This window comes from Piliocolobus tephrosceles, chromosome 5 (genome assembly GCF_002776525.5).
Source record: "Piliocolobus tephrosceles isolate RC106 chromosome 5, ASM277652v3, whole genome shotgun sequence".
NCBI classification, from domain to species: domain Eukaryota; kingdom Metazoa; phylum Chordata; class Mammalia; order Primates; family Cercopithecidae; genus Piliocolobus; species Piliocolobus tephrosceles.
In genome coordinates, this window is record NC_045438.1 from 117,053,815 (window position 1) to 117,077,103 (window position 23,289).

The 23,289-nt window shown below is 39.9% G+C and overlaps 1 protein-coding gene across 1 annotated transcript in view; it reads left to right on the forward strand.

Moving 5' to 3' along the window:
- The window catches only part of PKHD1 (PKHD1 ciliary IPT domain containing fibrocystin/polyductin), a 469,171-nt gene that overhangs the window by 112,065 nt on the left and 333,817 nt on the right, over positions 1-23,289 (forward strand). Inside the window, exon 35 of the mRNA XM_023212993.1 lies at positions 19,901-20,057. Within this exon, the coding sequence (XP_023068761.1) occupies positions 19,901-20,057 (157 nt within the window). The remainder of the gene's footprint in view (positions 1-19,900; positions 20,058-23,289) is intronic.

Below are 23,289 nucleotides of genomic sequence, written 5' to 3' on the forward strand. Positions count from 1 at the left end.
CTTCCTTCCTTCCTTCCTTCCTTCCTTCCTTCCTTCCTTCCTTCCTTCCTTCCTTCCTTCCTTCCTTCTTTCCTCTAGGAGTTGGCCTGAGAGGAGAGATGAGTAGGGCCAAAGGAGACATCATGTGTGGCAGGTGCAGCTTCTATCTAGGTCCTATCTGGGTGGGAAATGCACAGACGTTAGCTCTGTCTTATGGGATTTTCTGTGGCTTCATTAGAGATCCTCCTGCTGGGATCTTAGGTCTGCAATGGTCTCTGAATGGCTGGCCCCATTTTTTTGCAGGGAGGATGGTGGAGAGGAGCTTTGCTTCTCCCTCACCAATCCAGTCTGCTCCTTGGGAAAGATCTCTTTAAGTCATATCCGCCTGTTCCCTTTGGTGGGATCTACATTTGCCTGTCTCTCCAGAGGTGACATGTAGCTTGCCCCCAAACCAGTGCCCCCTCTTCCCTCTGCCACTGGGTGAGGGCAGCTCCAGCCAGTCTCTTGTCTTTAGACTTTCCAGGTGGGAATCAAATACTAGTGTCTTTTCCATTAAGCTCTCCCATAGGTTCTCTTGCAACTCCACACATCTGGCTTAGGTAGTGGAGCTGGCTTAGAGAGTGGAAATAGAAAATACTACAACATACTAAACTTCATAAGGTAGGGTGGGGTAAGGACTACAGCAGTATGTGCAAAGCCTGGTGGAAACAGCAAGAAGGGTGGGGGTAGGTCTGCTTTGGGGTGAGGGGACACTTTCAAAAGCTTCTCAAAGAAAGAGGAATGACCTGGCTTTGAAAGAATGAGTTTGTCTGGTAGAACAGGGGTGACAGCCTGTTCTAGATGAAAGTAATGGAGGCAAGCTCTGTAAATGAAGGCATGGGACGTGAAATAGCAGAGTGTGTCTGAAGACTACAGGTGATTTCTGTAAGTTTTCAGGTTGGGAGTTGGGGAGTAGCGTGGACAGGTAAACAGGGCTTGTGAATACACACATGCACACACACAAAAACAACGTGTGCAGACCCACACTTCACAGAGCAACGAGGGAAGCATATATGCTGAGGGTTGCCTTCTTTTCTGTTTTCTCATTCTTTCACCTGGGGTTAGGACCTTGAGAAAGTCACTTTACCTCTCTGGGCTTCAGTGTCCTCATCTAAAAAATGAGGATGTTAGATGTTCTAAAATTCCCCAATTCCAAATAGGCTTTACAGAAAAGCACTGAGCAAACTGAGTAAGTTTAATTTTTTAATTTGAGAGTTTAATATGTAGAATTACAGAACCCAAGAATATTGATTTTATTAAATATGGAGAAACATCTTTTTTCAGGTTTTTTTTTTTTTTTTTTTTTTTGTTATGGAGTCTCCCTCTATTGCTCAGGCTGGAGTGCAGTGGTGCAATCTCGGCTCACTGCAACCTCTGCCTCCCGGGTTCAAGTGATTCTCCTACCTCAGTCTCCCAAGTAGCTGGGACTACAGGTGCACGTCACCATGCTCAGCTAATTTTTGTATTTTTAGTAGAAACAGGGTTTCACCATGTTGTCCAGGATGGTCTTGATCCCTTGACCTTGTGATCCGCCCGCCTCAGCTTCCCAAAGTGCTGGGATTACAGGCGTGAGCCACCGTGCCTGACCTTTCAGTTTTCAAAATTGTGGTAAAATATGCACAACATAAAATTTACCATTTTAACTATTTTTAAGTGTACATTTAGTACATTTAGATTGTTGCATAACCATCTCCAGGATGTTTTTGTCTTCCCAAACTGGAATGTGTTAAACAATGACTCCCTATTCCTCCTTCCCCCAGCACCTGGCAACTACCACTTTACTTTCTGTTCCTATGAATTTGACCAATAGGCACTTTATGCAAGTGGAATTATACAATATCTGTTCTTTTGTGTTTGGTTATTTCTTTTAGCCTAATATTGTCCTTCAGATTTATCCATGCTGTATTATGTGTCAGAATTCCCTTTCTTTTTAAGGCTGAATAAAATCTCAATGAGTGTATATATCACATTTTGTTTGTCCACTCCTCTGTCAATGCACGTGAGTTGCTTCCACCTTTTGGCTATTGTAAATAATGCTGCTATGAACATGGCTGTGCACCTATCTCTTGGAGACCCTGCTTTCAATTCTTTTGGGCATATACTCAGAATTGCTGAATGATAATCTGTGTAATTTTTTGAGGAATTGTCATACTGTTTTCCACTGTGATTGCACCATTTTGTATTTCTACCAGCAACACACAAGAGTTCTAATTTCTAATTTCTCAACAGTCTTGCCAAAAGTTGTTTTCTGTTTTTTTGTTTTGTTTTTTTTTGTTTTCAATTAGAGAAAGGGTCTCACTATGTTGTCCCAGCTGGAGTGCTGTGGCTATTCACGGGCAGGCTTCAGCTACTCTCGTACTCAGCACAGGAGTTGTGACCTGCTCTTTTTCCAACCCGGGTCGATTCATTCCTCCTTAGGTAATGGGGCGGTCCCCTGCTCCGGAGAGGTCCCATATTGGTACTGAACTTAGTGCAGACATACTTAGCGCATAGTGCAGTACTACAGCTCAGAACTCCTGGATTCAAGCAATCCTCCCTCTGCAGCCTCCTGAGTAGCTAGGACTATAGGCATCACTGCACTTGGCTTTCTTTTTCTGTTTTTTTTTTTGACTGATAGCTGTCCTGATGGATGCAAAGTATTATCTTGTGGTTTTGAGGTACATTTTCCTTATAATTAGTGATGTTGAACATCTTCATGTGCTTATTGGCCATCGTATATCTTCTTTGAAGAAACATCCATTCAAGTCCTTTGCCCATTTTAAAAATCAGGTTTTGTTGTTATGGTTGTTGTTGAGCTATGGAAGTTCTTTGTATATTCTGGGTATTAATCTCTTATCAGTTGTACAATTTGCAAATATTTTGCTGCAATTCCCTGGGTTGCCTTTTCCCTCTATTGATGATTTCCTTTGATACACAAAAGATTTTAATTTTGATGAAGTCCAATTGATTTATTTATTTTTTGTACTGCTTTTGGTGTCATATCCAAGAAATCATTGTCAAATACAGTATCATTAATGTGTCTCCTAAGTAAAAACAAAGAAACATCTTTCACCTGAATTATAAATTAGCCTAAGTTCTATCTTTAAAATTCAATTTTCTTGCTTAATATGCAAAATGTAATGAAGCTTCATTAATTTTATTTTTTATGTTTTATTTTTAATTTTATTTAGTTTTCTGTTGTTTAAACAACAGAAATTTATTTTTTCACAAGTATGGAGGCTAGAAATCTAACATCAAGGTGTTGGTAAGGTTAGTTTCTTCTGAACCTCTCTTGGCTTGCCGATGGCTGCCTCTCTTTGTATCTTCACATGGTCTTTCTTCTGCATCTGTGTCCTAATCTCCTTTTCTTTCTTTTATATTCATTTTTTATTTCAATAGGTTTTTAGGAAACAGGTGGTGTTTGGTTACATGAATACATTCTGTAGTGGTGATTTCAGAGATTTTGGTGCACCCCTCACTCAAACAGTGTGTACTCTACCCAGTGCGTGTAGTCTTTTATCCCTCACCTTCTTCCACCCTTTTCCCCGAGTCCTCAAAGGCCATTGTGCTGTTCTTATGTTTTTGCGTCCTCATAGCTTAGCTCCCAATTATGAGTGAGAACATACAATGTTTGGTTTTCCATTCCTGAGTTACTTCACTTAGAATGATGGTCTCCAACTCCACCCAGGTTAAGCTTCATTTATTTTCTTTTTTTTTTGAGACAGAGTCTCGCTCTGTCACCCAGGCTGGGGTGCAGAGGCGCGATGTTGGCTCGCTGCAAGCTCCACCTCCTGGGTTCACACTGTTCTCCTGCCTCAGCGTCCCGAGTAACTGGGACTACAGGCGCCCGCCACCACGGCCGGCTAATTTTTTTGTATTTTTAGTAGAGACGGGCTTACACCGTTTTAACCAGGATGGTCTCGATCTCCTGACCTCGTGATCTGCCCGCCTCGGTCTCTCAAAGTGCTGGGATTACAGGCGTGAGCCACCGCGCCCGGCCAAGCTTCATTTATTTTCTGCATTGACCTCCTATCCTCTAAACATACTACGGGTGTCTTCTTATCATCTTGCTTGCTTAGGGAACAGGGCAAGCTTTCAACAGTGTATGCCTATTACATTGTCATTAAATATTCTCAAGCTGTTCAAAAGGTTTAAAATAATTCTTTAAACTAAGCATGGTTTAAGTTTGCTTTGGTTTGCCCACATGAGAGGCTTGAAGACCTGCAGAGAGGCTAAGTGTAAGAAGGGAGGAAGAAGGTAAGTTAATTCTTTCTGGCTTATGGTGATTGATTAAAAAGTGTTTTTTTTTTTTTTTTTCTTTCTTTCCAATTTTTTTAAAACAAACAAACACACACTACTTTAGGTACATCCCAGGTAAAGGAAACTTATTCTGGAGGGCGAATATCAGAAGGTTATCAATGAGTGGGAAATGGTAGAATAATAGAAAGCTGTGCTTCTTGCTTGCCCCCTTTTCCATGGGGTCTGTAATATGATTCCATGGGGTCTGTAATGTGATTCATTTATTTTCTACATTGACCTCCTATCCTCTAAACATACTACGGGTGTCTTCTTATCATCTTGCTTGCTTAGGGAACAGGGCAAGCTTTCAACAGTGTATGCCTATTACATTGTCATTAAATATTGTGGGATGAATAGTGATTGCTCTATCAAGAAAAATTTAAAAGACCAAAAATCACTTGATTTGATTTGGTGTTTGTCCTGACCTACCCCTATTCAATTCATTGGGTAATCTTGTATCAGTCACTGAGTTTCACATTTATAAAATGAGATATTGGAACCAATAGCTAAGCTTTCAGTAACCCTGGACTATAACACAGAGGCTTCTTGGGAGCTATGTTTCCTCCAGTTGGGAAAATGGTGAAAGAAGAAATCTCTATTTTCTTTTCTTTTTTTTTTTGAGACGGAGTCTCACTCTGTCGCCCAGGCTGAAGTGCAGTGGCCGGATCTCAGCTCACTGCAAGCTCTGCCTCCTGGGTTCACGCCATTCTCCTGCCTCAGCCTCCCGAGTAGCTGGGACTACAGGCGCCTGCCACCTCGCCTGGCGAGTTTTTTGTATTTTTTAGTAGAGACGGGGTTTCACCATGTTAGCCAGGATGGTCTTGATCTCCTGACCTCGTGATCCACCCGTCTCGGCCTCCCAAAGTGCTGGGATTACAGGCTTGAGCCACCGCGCTCGGCCTGAAATCTCTATTTTCTTAAACCAAAATAGATCCACATAAATAATTAATCCTCAGCAAGTTGAACAATTCATTTTTGGCAAGGGCATAATTCCCCAAAGTTGGGAGAATTCTGGAAAATGTATTTTGCACATGTTTCTGAGAGGTGTTGTGGCCTCTGATAAACTTTCAGTGTGGTTTATTGAGTAAATTCAGCCTTGAATCCCAAGGTAGTTAATTATTGCGCTTGAAGTCTTGTTTCATAAGGGTCTGTGTGGCTTTTGGGTTTCCAAACTATGAGGGGCTTCCTGGGAAAAACTATGGCTGTGGATTGCTAAGTATTCACCAAAGATTCTGAGTTTTCTGCCTTTGAAGACACATAAAAAGGAAATTTTGTATAAACGTATGTGTACATGTTATATACCCAATTTTAGACATTATGTGAATTGTATACAGTGAATTCCAGGTGACTGTAAAGTAAATGGTTAAAGTGCATTTTGTTATATGGAAGTTATACTGAGCTTTATGATTTTTTAGAAGGGCTTGGGATAATGTTTGCTTTCTGGAGTTTTCTCCAAAGAAGAGTGTACTGCAAAATAAATGCATGTATTTTATTAATCTTATTCATCAACAGTGAAAGCAATAAATTATATACTTTTTTTTTTTAAAAACCCAGCTTTACACCACTGTTTTGATATACTAAATATATGATAGTTGATTTTTGGATGTTTTATTTTTAATCACTGGGGTATTTAAATTATATTACCACCTGCTTGCTTGCTGCTTCTTCCCGTATTAATAACTGGCATATACAATTTTGAAAAAAATAAAATGCAGATGTTTTTTCTCATGTCAAAGTGGCATCCGGTTTTGATCCTGACGTGGAGGGTTCCTATCAGATTGCCCTTTCTGAAATCTCTGGATCTATTTCCTCTTTTGCCTGGACTGCTGTTACTGGTAGTTGGTGTGTTATTCAATTATCTCTACATTTTAACCTTGGTGTTTACCTCTAATGTTGCTCAAGTCAGTAAATGATTCATTGCATTTGGAACCAATAAACAGGGTTTGGCAGAAAAGGGACAATGTGTGGCGGATGTGTTTGGGCTAAAGGGAACAATGCATTTCAAACTGGGCTCTAAGAGCTTAGAAATTCAATTATGCATTCATGGAGACAAGGCTAGGTCCCACAGTTCCTGGCTCAGAGTGAGCACCCAGTGATTGTTCACAAAGAATAGGGTGATGGTTTTATTCAACAAAATCTGCATGTGTAAGGAAAGCATCTGCATCAGAGTGCACAGGCAAGTTTCTCAAATTCTAGGTTATTGAGATTTCATCCCCACCTCTGACACATCTTTCTGGGTTTCCTCATTCTTCAGGTGGAATTGATAATTTTGCAGTATTAGCATTAACACAAATCACCTTGCACATTATCAAATACCAGGCAATACATTGCAGAAAGCTTAAGAACACATGACACTGCTTTGAGGATAAACAAATAAATTTCTTTTTCTCTCTAAAAAGTACATTGAACCTGAAGCTTAAAGAACTAGGAAAAAGTTATTTAGTCAAGGCTAGTGAAGATACCAGGTACAGAATGAATTTCTCTTGTTTCTGAGCTTGGTTTTTCCCTGAAATATGTTGCCTTATCTTTCTTTCTTTTATTAAAGTGAGAAAAAAAAAAAAAAATCTTCTTTTCTCAGGAAACATTGCTAGTGGAAGAGTAGTGTTTTTAATACCAATTATATTCAGATATCATTCTCAGATGTAGAGTCCGAATATGGAATATGGGCCTTTAAAAATTCTTCATGTTGGCTGGGCGCGGTGGCTCACGCCTGTAATCCCAGCACTTTGGGAGGCCGAGGCGGGTGGATCACAAGGTCAGGAGATCGAGACCACGGTGAAACCCCGTCTCTACTAAAAATACAAAAAGTTAGCCGGGCGCGGTGGCAGGCACCTGTAGTCCCAGCTACTCAGGAGGCTGAGGCAGGAGAATGGCGTGAACCCGGGAGGCGGAGCTTGCAGTGAGCCGAAATCGCGCCACTGCACTCCAGCCTGGGTGACAGAGCGAGACTCCATCTCAAAACAAAACAAAACAAAACAAAATTCTTCATATTGGGTTGGGTACAGTTGGCTCGCATCTGCAATCCCAGCACTTAGGGAGTCCGAGCTGGATGGATTGCTTGAGCTCAGGAGCTTGGGACCAGCCAGGGAAACATGGCAAAACCTTGTCTCTACAGAAATATACAAAAATTAGCTGGGTGTGGTGGTGCATGCCTGTAGTCCCAGCTACTCAGGAGGCTGGGGTGGGAGGATTGCTTGAGCCCAGGAGGTTGAGTCTACAGTGATTTGAGACTGCACCACTTCATTCCAGCCTGGGTGCAGAATAAAACCCTGTGAAAACAAAAACAAACAAACAAAACATCCCCCCCAAAAAACAAACAAAAAACTTCATTATCTCCCTAGGGACACATACCCTGGCTGTGTTCAGGATCAGAAAGTTTTCATTTCTTCAGCCTATACAGTGAGTATTGGTGACTACATAGAAGTCCTTGTGGTATTCACTGTATATCTTGGGTAGTCGTAATTCTTCCTGAGCAAAAGAAAGGTCTGCATCAGGTCTTACTTTACATTTTTTGGCATCATAAATTGAAAAATTCCATGTTGCATATCCTGTGTGAGGAGAGTTTATGCAGTGAGAGAATGGCCTGTCCTTCTGCCTAGCGCTGGCATCCCACCTTTCTTGCTGTTATTTATGCTTTTGAGCAGTAACTTTAATAAAGAGGGAAAAACCTAAACATGTTCTCTGAAAATTGTTCTCTCAAGAAGGTCCTTTTGGTGGCATATTAATTTTCTGTTGCTGCATAACAAATGACCATCATCTTAGTGGCCTAAAACAATGCCGATTTATTATCTGTGGTCCTGTAGATCAGAAGTCTGGGCACATGAAAAACCAAATAAAATACTTAGGAATATATTTAACCAAGGAGGTGAAAGATCTCTACAAGGAAAACTACAAAACATTGATGAAAGAAATTGTGGATGACACAAACAAATGGAAAAACATCTCATGCTCATGGATTAAAAGCAATCTACAGATTCTATGGAGTTCCTATCAAAATGCCAACATCATTTTTGCAGAGTTAGAAAAACATCCTAAAATTCATATGGAACCAAAAAAGTGCCCAATTAGCCAAAGCAATTGTAAGTGAAAAGAACAAAGCTGGAGGTATCATAATACCTGACTTGGAATTGTACTACAAGGCTATGGTAATTGAAACAGCATGGTACTGGTATTACAATAGACACATAGATCAATGGAATAGAATAGACAACCCAGAAATAAACTCACATGCCTACAACCAACTAATCTTTGACAAAGCAAACAAAAACATAGAGTGGGGAAAGGTCACCCTACTCAATAAGTGGTGCTGGGGAAATTGGACTGCCATATGCAGAAGAATGAAACTGGACCTCTATATTTCACCTTAAACAAAAATTAATTCGAGATGGATTGAAGACTTAAATGTAATACCAGAAAGTATAAAAATTCTAGAAGAAAACTTAGGAAACACTTTTTTTGGATATTGGCCTCGGCAAAGAATTTATGACCAAAACCTCAAAAGCAAATGCAACGAAACCAAAAATAGACAAATACGACCTAGTAAAACTAAAAACCTTCTGCACAGCAAAATAAGTAATCAATAGAATGAACAGACAACCTGCAGAATAGTAGCAAATATTTGCAAACTGTGCATACAACAAAGCACTCATATCCAGCATCTGCAAGGAGCTCAAACAACTGAATAAAAACAAAACAAAACAAAAAACGCAAGAATAACCCTATTAAAAAGTAGGCAGGCTGGGCGCGGTGGCTCAAGCCTGTAATCCCAGCACTTTGGGAGGCCGAGACGGGTGGATCACGAGGTCAGGAGATCGAGACCATCCTGGCTAACACGGTGAAATCCCGTCTCTACTAAAAAATACAAAAACTAGCCAGGCGTGGTGGCCAGCGCCTGTAGTCCCAGCTACTCGGGAGGCTGAGGCAGGAGAATGGCGTGAACCCAGGAGGCAGAGCTTGCAGTGAGCTGAGAGCTGGCCACTGTACTCCAGCCTGGGCGACAGAGCGAGACTCTGTCTCAAAAAAAAAAAAAAAAAAAAAAAAAAAAGAAGTAGGCAAAGGGCACGAACAGACATTTTTAGAAGAAGACACACAAATGTCAAATAACCATATGAAAAACTCAGCATTAGTAATCGTCAGATAAATGGAAATTAAAACCACAGTAGATACCATATTATACCAGTCAGAATGGCTCTTATTAAAAAGTCTAACTATAACAGATGTTGGTGAGGATGCTGAGAAAGGGGAGCATTTATACACTGTTGGTGGGAATGTAAATTAGTAGAACCTTTATGGAAAACAGTATGGTGATTTCTCAAAGAACTAAAAATAGAAGTACCATTTGATTTAGCAATCCCACTACTGGATATCTACCCCAAGGAAAAGAAATTATTATATCAAAAGATACCTGCATTCATGTGATTATCTCAGCACTGTTTACAATAGCAAAGATATGGAATCAACCTAAGTTTCCATTGACAAATGATTAGATAAAGAAAATGTGTGGAATTTTCTTTACATACATTCTAATGTATGTAAAGAATTCTACTCAGCAATAAAAAAGAGTGAAATCTTGGCTTTTGCAGCAACCTGGATGGAAACATTATCTTAAGTGAAGTAACTCAGAAAGTCAAATTCCATACATTCTCACTTATAAGTAGGAGCTAAATAATATGTACACATGGACATAGTGGAACAATAGACACTGGAGGCTTAGAAGGGTGGGAGGGGGGGAAGGGAGGTGAGGGACAAGAAATTACTTAATGGGCACAATGTACACTCTTCAGGTGTTAGTTACACTAAAAACCCAGACTTTACCACTATGCAATCCATCCATGTAACAAAACTGCACTTGTACCCTCTAAATCTATTAAAACATTTTTTAAAAAGTCCGGGCACAGAGTAAATGGGTTCTGTGCTCAAGGTCTCTCAAGGCTGAAATCAAAGTGTCAGTCTGGCTACGTTCTCATCTGGAATTCAAGGTCTTCCTCCAAGTTCATTCAGGTTGTCAGTGAAAGGCAGTTCCTTGTGAATACAGGATTTGGGTCCTCATTTTCTTGCTGGCTGTTGGCTGCGACCACTTTCAGCAATTAAAGGCTGTTCTTGGGTCCTAGTCACATGGTCTCCAAGCCACATGGCAGGTTGCTCCTTCAAGGCCAGTGGGAGAATCTCTCTCTTAAGGACTCACCTGATTAGGTAAAGGCCATCTCCCTTTTGAAAACTCAAAGTTAGCTGATCTCTCACTTTAATTATATCTGCATAATTCTATCATCATTACCATATAACATAATCTAATCACGGGAGTGATGATAGCCCATCATATTCACAGGCTCTGCTTCTGCTGAAGGGGAGAGGACTACACAGTGTGTGTACACCAGGGGGTCAGAATCCTAGGACAGCTCAGAATTCTGCTTCATACAAGTGGTATGTTTGAATTTGAGGACTTGGGAAGGTCACTAGACTCAGCCTTTGTGAAAGCGACGTTTCTCCTGCTGGTATTGTAGAAATCTGTTCCATGTCTTCTCGGGCTCCATGATATTTCACTTAAGTCTAAGGAATGGGCCTGGCCTGGATCATTTCTGTTCCTGGTGACTTTACTGAGGCTAAGTGGGCTCTAGCTGCGTTAGAGGAGTTCAGGTCTGGGGTGGCCCCTGAGCAGTTTACTCCATGAAGTAATTCGAACTCTTGGTAGAATACCCAGCCCTATATTCAGTATTAAACTTGGGACATGTATAATGTCAACAAGAAGACAGGGAGAAGACTTGGCCTTATCTGGTTGTGATGAAAATGTAAAGAATTTGTGTGGAATAACCCTAGACCCAGAAATATGCCTAGTTAGCGCTTTGCCCTCTGTGAGCTGTGAGCACAGCTCCTCCAAAGAGGCAAGAAAAAAAGAAAAGGGAGGAATCACCAAGGGGACCTAATTTGTTAGTGTTAATCTGAGACCTACCCATTCTCCTAATTGATCGTTTACTACAAAGTAGCTTGATGCTTCTTTAGCCTGGGAGCTAAATGTAATCAACTTTTGTTTGTTTCCATAAAAAAATTTTTTTTTGCCCTTGAGGAGATCATTATTCCTATTGTATGAAGATGGTAGCCCAAACATTAGAAGTAATTAGAGCAGATGGCAGTGAATACTTTTATTTTAAAATACACTGAAGCTTATAAGCTGGTTTTCATTCTCTGGGCTTCTTCCTTTTTCCTCTACCACCACATATTCATTTTGCTTCCCTTCAGGTGTAAAGAGAGAAAAAAAAGCAAAGGAGGAACAAAAAGGTTTCCTGGTATATGAAACTGAGGAGCTGTCAAACGTTCATAGCAGGGAAAGTACGCTCCTGTGTATTCAATCACTGAAATTAAGTGTTTTCGAAGGCGGTGCAGTCACGGGTCCATTGCATGGGGAAATAACATGTTGTAGTCCATCACTTAAAATGTTAACCTTGTCTCTTAATAGTGACTGGGAACACAAACACGTGCTGTATGCTCGCTGGTTAAATGGCAGTGTGTCAGCTCTGTGAAAAAGGCTAGCATGTATCTGTCAATCTTCTGATTTGGCTCTGTGTGTGTGTGTTTGTGTGTGGGTGTGTATTCATGTGCATACATGTGAGTGCATGAGTGGCACACACACACACACACACACACACACACACACACACACACACACGTCTTCCGGCACTTCCACTTGCCTTTCTGTGGCTTTCTGAGATTTGGCTTATTGTGTACTGAAAAATGGAAAGAATTGAATCATTTTCCAGTACTTTAATGTATATCCTTTACTAAGATGTTTTTGCTTGCAGTCCATCAACTCTCAGGTAGCTGTATTATAATTACTTATTTTCAATTACAGAAAGTTCCATTTTGCACATGTTTTAATACTGATGTACTACAGATACACTATACTGAGCATATTGTAGGTACTATACTGATAGTATAGTATGAAATAGAATATACCAGGGGTCCCCAAACTTTTCCTATAAAGAGCCAGATAGTAAATATTTTAGGCTTTGTGGGTCATGTTGCCTCTGTCACAAACTGAAACCAGTCACCAACAATATGTAAATGAATTGTCATGCCATGTGCCATATGCCAATATCAAAATAGTGGGTTGTGGACTGTAGTTTGCTGACCTCGTTATATGTTACTGAGTGTTTTACTTGATTCTTTTTCCTATGACATATGAAGAATTTGATGTCTACCCAGGTCTTTGTGCAGTGTTTCTCGTTGCATCAGTAGAAAGGCCATCTGGCTGTACAGCGTTCCTTTCTCCAGGGCCAGCCGCCCTATCTGTCCTTCTTGCTGCACCTGCAGCACTCTGAACACACTCCTTCTTCAAGGTCCTCCCTGGATAACCTCTGGCTCATACTCTATTTCTCTGCTCCAATCCCAACCCAGTCCAATCAGGGAAGTCCCTGATCACTCCATATCAAATAGCTCTTCCCACCCTGGCACTTCTGATCCACTGCACCCTGTTTCTTTTTTCCGTCAGAGCACACTATCAGTTTTACATATTTAACCTGTTATCTCCCTAAAATATAAACTCCATGAGGTCAGGCATTTGTTTTGTGCCTGGTGTGTAGTGGGTGCTCAATAAACATTTGTTGAAGGCAGGGATCCATCTACTCTGTAGTTCCTGGAAAGTAGTCTGAAAGGAGTGTGTAATAAAATGAGATAATACCTGTTAAGTGTACCCAGTAAGTGTTGGCCATTATTATTAATTAAACCTTATGTGGAAAGACTAATACCTACATTTTTTAGTTACAAGTATGAAAGGAAAATACATCTTGGGGAGTTCCAAATCACTAAGCTAAAGGGAAAAGTCAAGCTGGGAACTACTCAGGGCAAACCTGCCTCCCATTCTAGTCAAAGTCATCCCTCTGCTCACAGAGATACATGCAGATCTGATTGCCTCCTTCGAAAAGCTAATCGGAAACGTAAAAGAATGTAATGCAATCATTTGTCTCTCGTCTCCCTGTGACCTGGAAGTCCCCTCCCCGCTTCCAGTTGTCCCAGATGGAACCAAGGTACATCTTACATATATTGATTGATGTCTCATGTCTCCCTAAAATGTATAAAACCAAGCTGTGTCCCAATCACCTTGGGCACATGTCATCAGGACCTGCTGAGGCGGTGTCACGGGCATGCATCCTCAACCTTGGCAAAATAAACTTTCTAAATTAACTGAGACCTGTCTCAGATATTCAGGGTTTACATAAGGATTAGTGATACTGTAAGTAAAATGTATAGCACTGTGCTTGGGACATTAGAGACATTCAATAATCAGCAGCTATCATTATCATTTTTTTTTCTCCCACAAGTGGAAAGGTCTTTGGACTTAAAATTCAGAAGAGATGCCATTAGAGGAGATTTGAAGATTCAAATAGAGGAAAGGATAAAAGAAGACTGTAAATTTGTCCTGTCTGCAGACTTTGAAAATCCTCTGAAGCTTAAGAGTGCTAATAACTTAGATATATGAAGCACTGAGGTAGTGTCAGCAATCTTTGAGAAATCGCAGAGGATAGGAAGTGTGTAGAACCGAGAGATAAGACAATGAATTGCCCGGTTTTCTAATGATGAGAAAGGGTCAATTTGAACTGGGCAGGAATCTCTGACAAAAAGCACTGTTGACATTTCTTTGAGTAGTCAATGTGCTACACAGTGCAGTGTGAAAGGACATTCTCATGTTATCTTGTAATCATGAGGGGTTTATAACCACCGAGAAAAGAAAGTGATCACTTAGAGCCTGCATGAGGTCAGTAAGAATAAATTATGCCAAACTAATTCAATTTCCTTTTTGTTTCCTAAAGAGTTATTAGATTATAGGTTAGGGGCTCTATTCATAATCCTGGATTTGTAGATAGTTGACTTTTCTACACTATCTTTTGTTTTATAATCAGCTGAAATAATCTCAGCTTGTGTTATCTGTTGTGTCCAGATTAAAAAGAGAAAATGATGTTTAATGCATTTGATTTCCCCTGTAAGGCTGTCTCCACCATGGTCAGCCATCTAATCCTCTGAACTCCCATAGCATCTTGGTTATGCCTTTAATTATTGAATCAATCACACTTTAATTATCTGGCTATTTGTATTTTTCCAGATGATAATATAGGTACCTTAAGAACAAGAATGAGGTCACTTTTTTTTTTTTTTTTTTGGTGAGAAACGCCTTTATATTAGCTCATACAAAAGGATTTGGGATTTTAATTGGCCGATAGGTTTAAATATCATCCAACATTATAATTCAACTGTTAAAATAGCCAAGAGTATTAATTGGGAGAATAAATGTTATTTAATGAATAGTATGAAGACACTCAGCTATTTCGGGGAAAAAAGCAAGGAATAAAAACAAGCAAAAAGTATAAAACTTTCCATCAACATAAATTGTAAGTTAGTTGAGGAGTAACATGCAAATATAAAACCCACCAATCAAGAAGGACATGTAAGTGATATTTATGTCAGGATGAAAGAGGATGTTTTATCTATAATGTAATGAAGAATGTCACAAAAAGGTAAATAAAGTTGGTTTCGTAAAAATTAAAACATTTCAATTTAAAGAAGAACTGAATAAAATTAAATTATAACTTCATGTCATATTATTTCAGTTATTAAGGTGTTTTTCATTATGGCATCATAAGTCCAAATAAGAGCTGACCATTTATTCATTCAAACATATTTTTGGGGTAGCCAGTAGATGCCAGGCATTGTTGTAGGTACTAGGGATACAGCAGAAAACCAAGACACTCTTGTGAAGCTTATATTCTATTAGGGGTTGACTGATTATGAATCAGTATACATTGTATTAGGTAGAGATGAGTGCTTTAGAGAAAATAAAGAAGGATACGGAGTGGAGAAAATGGTTACAGGGACTTGTCTTTTCCTATTTCCAGGATTTGGATGCTAAGGAAGAAGACATTCTGGTGAGGTGTCAGCACAGTTCTTTCTTGTCCTTGTCAGTCAGGAGACATTGTGATTAGAGAGATTCCCATACCCCACCTCCTCTGCCACCCTAGCTCAATGCATACACTCACAAATAGGTCTTTGCTTTGCTGGGTGTTCCAACTTGCTGATCAATGACTTCTTTCAAGATAACTCTGGTGGTGTTGCAAGTACATTTAAGGTGACATGTAAGATTTGCAGACACTGCACATTCCCTGAAGTTCAGAGAAGTGCTGACGTGCTGTAAGAAGAAAACAAATTGCATAAGCTTCCCAGCTGAGGGAAGAAAGTTTTTTTCTTGCTTTTTTTTGGGTTTATTTGGGGCTATATGCAAAGACGAGGTCATGTTCTGGGCAATTCTTGTATCTCTATTTTCGCACCTGCCCCCATATGCCTATGAGGAAATGATTTTCTTCATCTGCAGAATAAGAATGAGTGATGTGTTTATCTCCAGGAAGAACACTAAAGCTAAAGGCTGAGCATCATGGGAACTATAGAGGAAAGAGCTTATATTGGTGGAAGTAAGCTGGGTTGTTGACACAGAACATGGCCTTCACCAAAAATATGTTGGTATCAACAGAGACATTCTCAAATATATTGACAAAATCTTTAATCAATTGTTGGCATTTTTTTTTTTTTCTTGATTGGATCGAAGTGACACGGATTGGAGGATGAAAATGTTGGAAGGTGAGCCATCCTTACTGTTTCATGGAGCATTTTGCTGGGAAGGAATGATACCACCAGCTCTGTTAACAATGTAGGAGAGCTAAAATTCTTATGGCAACGTGCATGTGATCAATGGATTACACTGATAACTTGCAATCATACAGATATACCACTCTTCTACTTCCCCAGGTAGCTGGTAAGCAGTGGAGGCTGCACTAATTTTTAGATTTTTTAGTATTTAGTCATTATTTTGTGTAAAAGCATGAGTACATCAATAAACATTTATACATCTCAAGATATCTTTGTTATGCTAAGAGGGATTCAGGCCACAAAGAAGCTTAAGGCTCTTGAAACTGAATGCTTAAACACCTGTATTCATTTGACATTGGCCACATCGACTAGAGAAACTTAAGGCAAAAGAAAAAATTGGCGAACCATTTTATGAGATCGAATTTGAGTCTCAGGTTCCAATTAAGTAGCACTATTCATCATTTGATTTATGTTTAAACGGAACTTGAAAACATGAAAAGGATGTAAATGTTTGAGAAGACCTAGGGGATATAGCATTTTTAAGGTCTTAGCACCTGTGTATTCACCTATTGCATTAGGAAGAGGTGTGTGTGTGTGTGTGTGTGTGTGTGTGTGTGTGTGTGATATCTGTAAAAGCATGTATGGCACCAGCGGGTATAAGATTCATTTAATAAATTATTCAAAAACATTTATTGAGCAACTACTATGTGCTAGACATCTTTTAGGGAGGTGGGGATATAGCAATAACCCAAACCAAGTCCCTGCTTCATTTGAGTAAGCTTAGTAAGTGATAACCAAATATGCAAGGAATTGTATTATTTAATACTAGAATGAAGCATTATTTGGGGAGAAGGAATGATTGGGGGTGCTTTTTAAAAATAATAATACAGGTAAGGAGGTGATACTTGAGCAGAGGCATGAATTAAGTAAGGGAGTGAGCCATGCAGATCTTTTGGGAAAGAGCATCCCAGGAGAGGCCACAGTAAGGGAAAAACTTCGGATGGATGCTTCCTTTTCATGATTCCAGTTTGCCTCCATCACTATGAAATTTGACACATCATTTAAACACTTTTGAGCCTTTGCTTTCTCCACTGAAAAGTAGAGATAACAGTATTTGACCTTTCCACCTATTGGGATGGGACGAAGTACAGCAATCTTTGAAGGCTGACAGGGTAGGCCAAGAGGTTATAGCACATGGAAGGCAGCAAATGGCATAAGTAGGTACTTCAGAGCAAGAAAGTCTCTAAGGCTTATTGAGAGCTAGATAACAGATATTTGTGCTAATCATAAAAATTTAAAAATGTTCTCAAATTAATTAATGGATAACACCATGAAATAGTCTGCCTTTGGCCCACTTAAATATCTAACTAATTTCTAGTTGTTCCAGATCACTTTACTGTGTGTGTAATGAGCCCTGGTTTACTTCATAGTTCTGTGACTGGGTTATGGATCTGACCACCAGGTTAACGTCTCAGAAAGGGTTATCCTGGTGAATTCTTCATATTTCTTATAGTTCACCAACACATCATCCTTCCTAGCTTGCTTGTCTTTGGGTGATCCTGGACGAAGATCCTAAGCTTTCGACGTTGGTTTGGAGAAAACTTCTTGGTTCCTTTTAAAGAGTATCTCCTTCCCCTCCAGCCCTTGCCCTGAACTGATCCTTAAATTTTGATGCAGAAGTGTCATCTGAGGGGATCATTAAAATTGTAGATCTCTGGGTCCCACTTCTTGAACTTTTGATTCCATAGGTATATGATGACACTAGAGGAAGCTACATTTTATTAAGCTCTAAGGAACACTGCCTAAAATAGCATCTGTAAAATTATGGGATAGGATTTTGCTAGAGTCCTTTCCATCTCTGGCCTTCTGGAAATCCAAGATTTTTCAAATGTCCTTTTATCATGGCCTCTGAGCTGACAATACAGATAACCTGGTTCACCCTGTTCTGCAGTTTACTTTACCATCTGTTTTCCCCACCTTCTTTCATTCCAGTTTCCTTTGATTTGCCTCCCTTTCCTCTTTCTGTATTCTACAGGTGTAAATTAAAGGGTCATAAGAATGTATAACATATGTAGCCTTATAAGAAGTACTGTTTATTATTTTACCAACCTAAAGCTAGTCCTATAGTGAAATCATCTAGAGTTAAAATTCTCTCCTACTTTTGTAGCCTACAGATAGTCAGCATGGGGGTGTGGTTCCTTCAGTTCACAATGATGCTCCTGTGTCACCTATATGTTTTTCTGTGATACTGGAGCTGGTTATCACTATGCCTTATTTCTTTTCTTTTTTTTTTTTTTTTTGAGGCGGAGTCTTGCTCTGTCGCCCGGACTGGAGTGCAGTGGCCGGATCTCAGCTCACTGCAAGCTCCGCCTCCCGGGTTTATGCCATTCTCCTGCCTCAGCCTCCTGAGTAGCTGAGACTACAGGCGGCCGCCACCTCGCCCAGCTAGTTTTTGTATTTTTAGTAGAGACGGGGTTTCACCGTGTTAGCCAGGATGGTCTCGATCTCCTGACCTCGTGATCCACCCGTCTCGGCCTCCCAAAGTGCTGGGATTACAGGCTTGAGCCACCGTGCCCGGCCTACTATGCCTTATTTCTTTCCATCACTTAAATTGTGATGAGTCATAGACTTTTATTTCTTTGCAGATGTAGAAAATGAATAAATCGCAAAGCCTTCTCAGTGATTGTGTTGGGTTTGCATCTCAGCACTGTTGACCTTGGGGTCTGTATCCTCTTCTGGAAAATGTAACTGCTCTTCTGGCAACACAATTTTCCATCTTCTGTCTCAGAAATACTCTAGAGCACTATTCTCTGAGTAGGTGTAGTTGTCGATATTACAAACATGCCTTCCCTTCTAATGATCTTTTCCCATCTGCCTCTAACACATCATGAGAGGACCTTCTGGGCGGTTTATTTTTATAGGAACTTGGGCTTCACATTTGGTTGGAATCCGAATGCGAAGAAGACTGGAGAGAGTGGCTTACACATGTCATACGTATTACCTTGAAGGAATCACCTTCTCTATTGTGATTTTATTGTGTTTATCGTAATTATACTTCCACAACTTCACAAGGCATTTAGACATATTTCCAGCCTCTTGCATGAGCTGAATATTGCTTTCTGTGATTTTTATGTCCCTGTTTTAAAAAACATATGACATCAGAGTGACCATAAATTAACAGGAAAGCCAGAAGTTCTGAGAGAGGGACTGAAGGCTGGGATGGAGAGGGAGTGTTTCCTTTTCTGGCTCCTTCTGTCAGTACGGCTCCCTACCCCTCACTCAAAGGTTCCAGACTGTTTACTTGTCATCTGAAGTCAGTCGGCATTCTGCCTATGCCTGCATGGGCTTCAGCCCTGATGCACCAGACACAGGGGGAAAGGCAACAATAATATCAAAAAAGGCCGAGTGGGAGGATAGATCTGAGCACTTGGGAAGAGGAATGTTCCTATAAAACAGGGACTCTTGGCAGTAGAGCCAGTGAAAAATGATACCAATTACATAAAGCAAAATGCCACCCATCAAGCAGAACATTTTAATTCTCCCTATTCCAGGCTATTTATGACTTTTTGTCCAAGATTCAATACATGTCTGTAAAAATAAATGGAATCAACCTCATCTGTTAGGTAGAATGGAGCCTGTGCTACAGGGGAAAAAAAGGTAAGAAAACATTACCAGCGTGTTATTGGAGAATTCCAGGGGCTGGGCACAGAACTTCAAATATAATTTTGCCTTTCGTATTTTTTCCTGTTTAGCTTAGTCATATGAAAAAGAGAGAGGTAACCAATTTTATGGAGACATTTAAAATATTTAAATTAATTTTACTTTCTTTGAGAAGTTTCTATTTTGATTCAATACTTATACCATCCCATCCCAAATCAGTGAATGAACCAACAGACCAACAAACCAGTGAACCAACCAACAAAGCAACGGACCAGCCAAGCAACCAACCCACCCACCAACCCAGCTGTCTGTTTTCCAGGGCAACTTTTCTTTACAGTTCTGCCGGAGATGGTCCTGGACTCACAGCTGGTTTCCTGAAAGGCTGCCACAAGATGGCGACAACGTCACAGTGGAGAATGGCCAATTGCTTCTGCTGGACACTAACACGAGCGTCCTCAACTTACTGCTCATTAAAGGTCTGTGGAGTTTGTAGATTGGTGATATTATTTTATGTAATAATATCACTTGTAGGGGGGAGGGAGGAGGGAAACTTTTTGAATAAGTTCCAGAACTTGGTTGATAATTTATCCTTAGACCAAACTGAAATTTTACTATGTAAAGGAAGAAGTGGTCAGAGGGTTCAAAGTGAAAGGCCTTTCTTTGGACTCTTATAATAAGCACAGAGCTTGATTATTTTAATTTTTCAAAAACAAGAAGGTTAACAGTGTTCTCAAAGAATATGCTCCTTTATTCAAGCACTTTTTAGTCATGCTTATCCAGGACAGCCCCCACAATATAGCAAAATACCCTGAAAATGGTGAACGTTGCTGCCTTTGAAACACCCTGCCAAGAAAGCAATGTCTTCCTGCTTTTACCCTGTTGTGGTTTTGACTTCTTGGTCCCATGGAAAGTCATATAAATAGGCTTTCTTATTGCAAAACCGCCTTTATAGCTCTAGGGTTTAGGAAGTTGGAAGAGGCTGAGATTTCGAATTTCAACTCTACTACCACATCTTGAAATGGCTAAGTCAGTTATTTCACCTCTTTGTGCATTTCTTTCCTTATCTGCTAAATGAGAATAAAAATCATGGCCTACTTTAGTGGCAGAAAATAAGGAATAGTTATCAAAGTGCCTCTGTTCATTGGCAAATGAAAATTACTTGGGAGATATGATTAGTTATGGATATCTATGAAACTCTGCACTAAAACACTGTTCTTTACGATAAATATATTTAACACACAAACATTCATTCTTCTTAAGGTAAGAACATAGCTACATGAGGGGAAAAATAAAATATTTTAAAGGGGATAAACTAATGAAATTTTAATACCTGTCTCTTTTAGGCTGAATCAGTATTTAGGCATTTTGTCATTCTCTATTCTGGAAGCTATTTTTTTTTTCTCTTGTATAGCAAGGAGAAGTTTTCAGTCAAACCAGTTAATTAGTGTCCTTTAGGGGATAAAATGGTCTGTCAGCTTGAGCTCTTGCCCTGTCTTTGTGTGTGTGTGTGTGTGTGTGTGTGTGTGTGTGTAGCTAGTGGCTATGGGAATGCCACTATAGACAGTCTTCAACTACCTAAGGACCAGCAATGACACAGGAAAATTACAGACCTAAAACCTCATTTCAGAGAAAAGATACTTTTGGCAGGCCTTTAACCAGGGCTTTCTCCATATGAATCAAATTCTGCAGGAGGATGGGCTCCCCTTCAGGCATTCAAAGGTCTTGGGCTTATATTGCTACTACCATTTGGGAGAAGTTTCCCAGCTGAAAGTCTTGGATTACTAAATCTCTGGATGTACTGTTACTTCCAGGTAAATAGTGTTGACAGGACCAGAGGCTGAAAATGGAGAAGAGGCATCAGAAGGAGACAAAAGTGTAGGAGAAAGGCAGGATAAGTATAACATTCATTTGACTTCCCACTCTTAAAGATTTAAATATGTGAGCAATCCCAATACTTGCCCCAACCTGTCACCTTCCCATAGTGTTTTTTCTTAGTATTTCTGGTTTAGGCAATATTTCATTCTCATATTAATTAGATAAGTGAGTTTGGTTTGGAAGGACAAACCCTCATCCTGTGGAGAGGGAGAGTAAGTCATCTGAAGGATCTCCTTTCTCTTGGGGAGGAGGAGTAGGTAGGATGTAAGGCTAAGTAGTAGATTCCGGTTTCTACACAAATAAGATACAGGAGTTGTTGGCAAAAAACAGAGCTGCCTAGAGTGAAATTCAGGTTTTTATCATTGAGATATAGGTCATAACTTCTAGAAAGAATGAGAACAGGGGAAGGACACACATGAAATTTTGTACAACAGATAATTTGTGAATGCTTATTGAGTGGCCTAGGATTGTTATGTGAAATACAAGAAAAAAAAAAAAAGAAGAAGAATACTTAATGGCAGTAACATGTAATATTACCAAAGAAAAAATAATTAGAAAGTAAATATAACAAACTAAAACTTCTGGTTCTAAAACAAGTGATGCTGGCAGTGAGGCCGAATGTATAGTGGGGTAATCTGGGTGTCAATTATGTAAGATTAGAGTTGGAGAGTGGAGGTGAAGGGCAGATCATTTATGTCTGAGACATATTGCGATCACATAGATATTAACATATACACAAATCAAAGTTTGAGGAAATTCTCCATCTCACTTGTTGGAATTGTATACGTCCAGTGGCTCAGACCAAAAACCATGGAGGCATCCAAGACCTCTTTCTTTCTTTCACCTTCTATGACTATCCCATCAGTGAACCCTGTTGGCTGGATCTCCAACATGTGTCCCATGTAGCAACACTTCATTGGAACTAACCTAGACTTAACTACCATATTTTTTGCCTAGACCATCTTAAATTGCCCCTTATTTGGTTCCCATGTTTCTGATTCCTTATTTTTGTTAGTAGCAAAACCCTAATTTGATTGGTGGCAACAATGTACTCAGCTGAAATGCTCTGTTTCCTGAACACTTTTGTAGCTAGACATAGCCATGTGACTAAGGGCTTACCATGAGATGGGAGAAGTATCCTGCAGAACATCTGAGAAATTTCCAAAAGTAGAGATGACCCAGTAGGAAGTACACCTTATTTTCCCTTCCTTCTTTCTCTTTCCTACTTGCTGGTATGTAAATGCGATAGCAACATTTTCAGCCTCTATTTTGGACCATGATGCTACTTGTTAGTTAGAATGGAAAAGCAGAAGAATAGAAGAAAACCAGGACCCTGATGACTCTGGAGTTTCCACGGTAAGGCATTCAATCACCCCCCTCTGAAATTACTTTTTGGGATAGGAAAACAAGGCTTCATGGGTTTAAGTCATTGATATTTGACTTTTTGCTATATGGTAAAGTAAACCACCAGCAGTTTATGGTCCATTTCCTTTAAAAATTTAAGTCAGATCTTATTACTTCTCTCCTCAAAACCTCCAGTGGAATCTCAACTCACTGGGAATCAAATCAAAAGTCCTTACTATTATGTAACCTCTGATCCCTTTGTTGACCTCGTCTTCCTCATTCACTCTGCTCTAGTTCTTCTATGAATATACCTGCCTCAGGACCTTTGCCCATAATGTCTATGGCCTGGAATGCTCTTCTTCCACATTCATGTGGCTGGCTCACCTATTTCATTTGCTCTTTGAGAATATATCAACTAATCTGGGAGGACTTGCTGGCCATCATTTCTAAAATTACAGCCATCCCCCAGGACTCTTTATCCTTTGATGT